Below are 7431 nucleotides of genomic sequence, written 5' to 3'. Positions count from 1 at the left end.
TTTTACAAAATTCAATCATAGACACCAAAAAATTGATTTACAGAAATACAAGAAAAAACTTCATTACTTGTTTGTCAAAGTATATGAATGATAACCCTAAATCAATTTTTTGTTCATATTCATAACAACCATCTAATCATTCATCCTATAAATCAAAAATACAAAACTTACAAATACATCTCATCTCAAAGCACCTTCTTCTATGTCAAAGTATATGAATGATAACCCTAAATCATTAATTAGTCTCCCGATATATATTTTCTTTCTTCATAAAACTTTTTCTCACTCGCTTCCTTTTTCGCATTTCTCTTCTGCAAAAGTCACACACTAAATCACACACAACATTCACATCTTGTATTTCTCTCATTAAGACTGTGTTTGCCACGTCACATCTAGCTGATAAGCTAGCTTATTTTTCAAGCTTTTTTAAATTGTCATGTTTGGCAAGCTAAAAAGTAGCTTTTTAAAATTGAAATCTCTGATAAAGTCGCAATATTTTGAGTTAGTTTACGGTTTAATCCAAACTTTTACTTTTTTTGAACAGAAAAGTCCTGATTATTTTATATTTTGCCCAAATTAACAAAAACAGACAGAAAATGACAGATTATCGTATAAAAATAGATAATCGCGACATTTCTGTTCAAAAAATAAAAGTTCGGATTAAACCGTAAACTGACCCAAAATATTGGGACTTTATCTGAGATTTTCCTTTTAAAAAGGCTACTTAAAGTAGCTTTTCAGGAGCTTTTTTAAAATTTCCCGAATACACCCTTAACTAATTATACAAAACATATTCTTCTAAATGTCTTTTTATGTCATTTTACATCTTTCAGCTAGCTTATCAACTAGTTTTTACCAAACGTTATTTTTTGTCAACTAGCTTTTCAGCTACCAGTTAACTTTTTAGCTAGTCTGCCAAACATATCCTAAGAGAATGTCTTGTTTATTGAACACAAATACAAATTCACATGTATTTGGAAATTGGAATATAAAGATACCTCATAGATCTCATGATTGGCCTTTATTCTTTGAGCCACAGAAGTTGTAGTGATATTTTTTGGACTCTCAAGCATTTTGAAGATGCCTATACTTTTGGGAACCGAATAAGGATCATCTAACTTGCCCTATAATGCAAGAAATAGCAATGTACTTTTATCATATAGGTCTTTGAACTATATAAAAAAAAAAAAAAAAAAACTCACATTAATAGAAGACTTGCCCTCACAAACAGTTCCATGCACAACTAATGAGACATTGAAAGTTGTAATCTGGTCATGTCAATGAATTTGCAGCATATGAGTTAAGAAAATATAAAATCATCATGTTTTTTTTAAAAAGTAAGTGCAAGAAATAGCAACGTACTTTCTATCACAACATTTTGCTTCCATTTTTTTTCTTATCAAGGCATTGTACATTGAAATTTTTGCATATTTTTCTTATGACATTATACTTTTAAATAAAAATAAATGACATTTGCTTTGTATTTGAATGACATTTTGCTATAATAGGGTACAATTTTCAAATTACAATGTTGTAGTAGGAAGAAATGAAAGTAGAAAATGAAATTTTGATTTTTGGGTCATCACAATTTCTCTATTATACGGAAGGGTATTTAAGACATTTGGTAAATACTCGGACAAAATTTGTAAACTATGTGTCTAAGTCAATCAAATGTTGCACTATTAATGAGACACTTATTTGTTCTAATAAGTTTTCTTGGTGAAACAAGACAATTATTTCATTATTAGTTCATACGAGTTGATTAAAGAGCTAAATGCAAGAAATAGCAACATATTACTACTTTCATTTTTTTAATTACATCATTGCACTTATAATATTACTAATAAAAATCTATCCAATTATCATATAATGAAAATTGTTTCACATGTGGATTGAGGAATGACATTTTGTAATTAGGTAGATTTTTTTCAAAGTAGAATGTTCTAATAAAAGGAAATGAAAGTAGGTTGCTATAACAAACAAATGAGTAAAAGTAGGTTGCTATTTCTTGCATTTAATCCCCTAAAAAAAAAGACCTTTGAAAATTCAATATTACATACCATGTCCTTTGTAATCTCCCATGGAGCACCAATGATGACCTCATCAACATATCGACATGCTAAAACACTAAGACTCCTTTCATGCAAATGCATAAGTGGGAAATGTGTTCCTCTTTGTTCACTACATTAAACACATCCTTTGTTATTTAATAATCAATATAAATTTAAAAAAAAAAATGTAAAGTTTAATAAGTTGTATAGTATTTACTATTTACCTCACAATTTGATCGGTATAAATACCCACAAGCAAAAAGTCTCCAAGTTGTCGAGCACTCTTCAAAATCTAGGTATGCAAAGACATGGATAATTATTGGTTATGCTTAATGCCAAAAGGGCAAAATGGTCATTTACTCACATTCAAACAGTTCATTCTGAATAAACAAACTTGTTGGAAGCCTTTTTGTTTGACAAAGACAAACAACCGTTCTCAATGACAAAAACATGAATGTTTGAAAACAATTTTCAATGACAGAAAATTACCATTTTAACCCTGTGATGAACGAAAAAGACTGTTTGACAAATGTTCTGAATGAAAAAACTTGTCTTTTGATATGGAGGATTGTAGGGTGTTTAAAAATGAGAATGTAATAATTAATAATTAATAAAGGGAGAAACTTTTTTCTAAATACCTCAACATGTCCAGCATGAAAAAGATCAAATGCTCCATCAATATACACCACACGAGCATTTGGTCCAGGACCCTAAAAATTAAAAAAAAAAAATAAATTCAATAGTTTTCTTAGAGAATTTATCAAATATATATATTCAAATTCACAAGAGCAAGTATGAGTAAAATGAAACAGAGTAACTCATAGAAACACCTTGCTACACATCCACTTAAGTCCATGTTTTTAGATGGGGGTAGAATGGGAAACTCAACAAACTATTGGGCATTATGTAGTGGAGGGGTAGTTTAGGCATTTTCTCTAAAAAAATTTAAACATAGAAACACCATGCTAAACATCCACTTAAGTCCCCATTTCTAGATGGGGGTAGAATGGGAAACTCAGTAAACTATTCAGCATCAATGTAGTGGAGGGGTAGTTTAGGCATTTTCTCTAAAATCTTTTAAACATAGAAACACCTTGCTACACATCCACTTAAGTCCCCGTTTTTAGATGGGGGTAGAATGGGAAACTCAGCAAACTATTTGGCATCTATGTAGTGGAGGGGTAGTTTAGGTAATTAGTTACTATAACAAAGCATTAGGCTTTTCTTGTGTTCTTTTTGAATATTATCAAGCTTTATAACTAAGTGGTGAATAAAAATATAATACCTTTCCATTAGAAAATTGCACAATTCTTCTTGAAGTAGGAAGAAAACTTGAAGCATTTTTACATTTTAATAAACTCTCCACACTTTTATTCATCTCGTTATGTTCCCCATTCTCCAATGATTCATTAGAAACTTGAGTTCCTTTCTTCTCCTCTATAGAAGCCAATATTCTTCCTACATACAAGAACAAAACACACACACACACACAAATACATTAAAGTACATTTCCCATATCAACAAATAAGAGGGTGTTTGGGATTTCATCTCAAAACAACTTATTGGCTTTTTAAAGAGTCAATAAGTCAAAAAAAGTAAAAAGAAAAAGACTTTTAAAACAACTTCTCCTCAACCCTTCAAAAAGGAGATTTTAAGAAGTTAGAATTTATAACTTCTCTAAACTCCTTATGACTTTTTGAGTTGTAAAAGTAAATATTTTACCTTAAAATACCCTTAAGCTAAGACACAGACTTTTAAAAAAAAAACAACTTATTGACTTATTGACTTCTTGACTTTTTCCCACCACAAAAACTAATCCAAACACTTTTTTAAAAACTCATTTTCCTACCACCATAAGTCAGTAAGTCCTTTTGAGGATCAAAATGAAATCTCAAACACTAAAAAAAATGAAAAGTAATTGCTATTATGAATTAGTTGTAATACCTACAATATCTGTACTAGAAACGCCCTCCGTACGTTTTATCTGCTTGTATCTACCAACTTTTTTTGCAAGGGCATATGCGTCACTTCCATCAGGAAGTAAGCAAGGATCATCACCATGTATGATGTAATCAATCTTATGCTCATTAAAAAGTCGATTCATAAACTCTTCGGTAATTTCATATGGTGCATTAGAAATCACTTCATCCACCCATTTCAATCCACTAACAAGAGCCAACCTTAAACAAGAAATAGCAACATACATTCATTTATTTACTTTCATTTCTTTCTATTATAGAATTGTACTTAAATTTTTTTTTTCTTTAAGGAATTGCACTTTGAAAAATCTATCCAATTCTAGCAAGATTTTCAAAGTATAATGTTGTGATAGGAAGAAACAAAAGTATATGATGCACAAATAAACAAATTAAAGAGAGTAGATTTGTTGTTTCTTGCATTTAACACTAAATTATAATTATACCTCTCTTCCATAGATAAAACGGGTGGGCCCTTGTTCTTGATGATTTCCTCATCACTTACAAGTCCAACCACCAATTCATCACCCAAAGCTTTAGCTTGTCTTAAAGCATTAGCATGTCCATAATGCATAAGATCAAAACAACCATCCATGTAAACCCTAATCCGTTTCTTTCCTCCTTTTTTCTTTTGAAGGTTTCTCAAGTAAGGTAGCATATAAGGCAAAGTAGGAAACCCCATCATGCCACCAAAATAACTTGTTGACAAACCAAGCAATGCAGCTGTTAACATAATGCCACCAAATAGATGTGGGTAGTAGTATACCCCATCCCAATTTGTACTATTACTCTCAAATTCCATATTTTGGCTCCTAGGGCCTTTAAATCCCTCTTTTAATGTGGTAATTGGAGACACAAATCCTGCAAAAAGAAGAAAATCATCGAAATTGTACAAGAAGTCAAGAACTGATGAGGAAGTCAAGTGAATAACTTGCATGCAATGTTAAAGAAACAGAAATTGGAAGTTTTTCTTAGTAGCATTGATATGAAAGATATAACGAATTGGAAGAAGGTATTGAATAACGGAGAAATTGAAACGCATTCATATATGCAAGGTATCTACTTTCTGATAAGAAGGGTATGAATTTGAATGACAATAATCATTCAGATTGCAAACATGCAAATTCAACGAAAGCAAGCGAAGATCATGCAAGAAAACGCAAAATAGGTCGGGGAAACATCTACCGAATTGGGATCTGAAAAGCCTGAAAGCAGAACGGAAATGTAAGCTAATTACTGCTTATGATGTATAGATTCTAGGGATCTTTTCTTTTTTGCTGAAATGAATCAGAAAGAAAGAGGGGTTGCGTTCGATTTCGTCAGATCGAATCTGAAAAAGTATTACCTTTTGTGTTGGAATTCGTGTCTCCTTGCTCTCCACCTCTCTCTCTGTTTCTCCGCTTATTTGAGAGGCCGAACGAAAGAAAAGGGGTTATTTTTTATATAACATGGAGTAGAGAAATTAGGCAAGGTATCAAATTCATTTTCCACATTCACATTTGAAGCTAAAACTTGCAAACTAAGAAAACTTTCGACTTCAAAATTAGAAAAATAAGTCGGTTACAAGAAATCATCTTCGTACACGTCTTCGCTTTTTTAACAGAGTCATATAGTTGTTCTTGGTTTGACAATCTTGTGTTAATAAGATTCTTATATAGTAAAACTTCAAATTAAGATATTTTAAATAAAGAGTAAACAACTTTATTACATCATATTTGTTTTAAAACTTTCAATGGAAGCACTCTAATCTTCAATGTTTAAAAACACATAGACATGTATCTCAAATGGGTCTGATATCGATAAATATCGTTTAAAGCTGATGATTTCCTGATTGAGCAAAACTTTATTAATTGATAAGTTGTTGGTGATTTTAGTGTCACCATATCATTTTATGTAATTGGAACTAACATGTAAGCTAAGAGGCTTCATAATTTCTACTCTAATATATGTACGAGTTTTGTACGGAGTACACACATATATAATATCGAATTAGAAGTCGGTTTGACGACAAGTCAGGGGTCCGGAGGCAGCATCCCTGGGTTTGGCGGAGTCTAAGGGCAGCGCCCCTAGCGGGATCCAAGGGGCAGAGCCCCTGGCTCGGGGGCGGGGTTGAGGGACAGATCCCCCGTGGGGTTTGGGGCAGCGCCCCAAAAACTCTTCAAATTTTACATATAAGAACATCGTGGGAAATTCAAATTCTTGAGAGTGATTATGGTAAAACTAACGAAATTCGTTAGTTTTGGAAACCCTAAATCCACATTAAAATCCGGATTTCCCTGACTTGCTTCCAAAGAAACCCATGACAGCCAACCCTAAGAGAAACCCTAATCTCGTTTATTATAAAAATGACTCTTCTCTTTGAGAAGAGATACACAAAAATTATTAGCTCTCTTTTCCTTCAAACAAACAAAGAATCCTTCTAGCAATTTGGCTTATGATTTCTATGCCTAGAATTGTAAGTGTCCTCTTGGATTATCCTAAGCTGAATTTCTTGTAACCCAGGTATAGGGTAGAAATATCAGTTCGGAAAGTGTTCACACGATACAAGTGGTATCCAGATCTCCAACGTAAACCCTAATAATTCCAACATAAGTAACATCCATTAAATAAGATAGTAGCAACGATCTCAATAGAGGGTACGAGGAGGAGAAGTAGGCCAGGAAAGTGAGAACATAGCGTGATGTTAGACTTAAAAGAATTAGCCCTTACATAGGAAATGACTTGAGATATGAGAGTGTGAAAGGTTAGAGTTAGAGTAGCAGAATAATATTAAGATAGTCTACCTCATTTTTCTTCATTTGAGGTGGGTGGTCAGTTTTCACCTACCAACTCTTCTTTGCATATTATTGTCATCATGTGTATCTAATATATGTTATCAACTTATTTCTTGGATCTACTTCCTTTGCTTGTATATTTATTCATGTTTTATTTGTTGACATGTGTAGTGTCCTAAAAATACCGAGTAAAATTTTCATTTTAAATAAGTCAAAACTATTGATTCATTATCCCAAACGATGGTCATAGTAGAAGTATTCTCAAAACATCATAGTGAAAATATAAACAGTCAATGTGGAATAAATCTAAAGGGGATGAAGTGCGATCAAGTTGGTCCCTTCCTTTTGAAACCAGAAGTACCTGAAAACATTTCAAACATAAAACGTAAGCACAAAGCTTAATGAGTTCCCAAAAGACCACATACCATACATACATATCAACTTGAAGCTATAACGAGTCTATTTCAACTCAATCAGTATTTTTCAACTGTACGGGTCTACTTTACCCCTGGGTCTATTTCACCATCAAGTCTATTTCAACTCAATCGATATTTTTTTTCAACCGAACAGGTCCATTTCACCCCATATACATAAAGCATACAATCATATCAGCAAGAGTCACAAAGACAA

At 32.4% G+C, this 7431-nt stretch overlaps 1 protein-coding gene across 2 annotated transcripts; it reads right to left on the bottom strand.

The window, feature by feature from the left end:
- On the bottom strand, positions 1 to 5510 carry LOC145125192 (ethanolamine-phosphate cytidylyltransferase-like). Of its 2 annotated transcripts, XM_079060687.1 has the most exons (11): positions 5373 to 5496; positions 5213 to 5232; positions 4474 to 4888; positions 3996 to 4231; positions 3337 to 3509; positions 2690 to 2761; positions 2276 to 2343; positions 2061 to 2181; positions 1203 to 1268; positions 999 to 1124; positions 1 to 311 (listed from the first exon to the last, which is right to left on the bottom strand). In XM_079060687.1, the coding sequence occupies exons 3-11, from the start codon at positions 4827 to 4829 to the stop codon at positions 240 to 242; spliced, it is 1290 nt and encodes a 429-aa protein (XP_078916813.1). In that variant the 5' UTR covers positions 4830 to 4888; positions 5213 to 5232; positions 5373 to 5496; the 3' UTR covers positions 1 to 239. The 2 variants fall into 2 exon arrangements, with proteins under 2 accessions (XP_078916813.1, XP_078916812.1); XM_079060686.1 differs by lacking the exon at positions 5213 to 5232 and having other exon boundaries at positions 5373 to 5510.
- Between the last annotated feature and the right edge of the window lie 1921 nt (positions 5511 to 7431).

Source organism: Lactuca virosa, chromosome 7 (assembly GCF_052849685.1).
Source record: "Lactuca virosa cultivar CGN04683 chromosome 7, Lactuca_virosa_CGN04683_v6, whole genome shotgun sequence".
Classification (NCBI taxonomy): Eukaryota; Viridiplantae; Streptophyta; class Magnoliopsida; order Asterales; family Asteraceae; genus Lactuca; species Lactuca virosa.
This window is presented reverse-complemented; position numbering and strand designations above follow the sequence as displayed.

What these genes read in the sequence shown, in the direction of transcription:
- LOC145125192 (XM_079060686.1), bottom strand. Translation starts at nt 4,829, where the DNA reads ATGGAATTTGAGAGTAATAGTACAAATTGGGATGGGGTATACTACTAC. An exon ending in TTCTAGTACAGATATTGTAG is followed by an intron (nt 3,510 to 3,995) that starts GTATTACAACTA and finishes TCTTGTATGTAG; the next exon opens with GAAGAATATTGGCTTCTATA. An exon ending in AGGGCAAGTCTTCTATTAAT is followed by an intron (nt 1,125 to 1,202) that starts GTGAGTTTTTTT and finishes CTTGCATTATAG; the next exon opens with GGCAAGTTAGATGATCCTTA.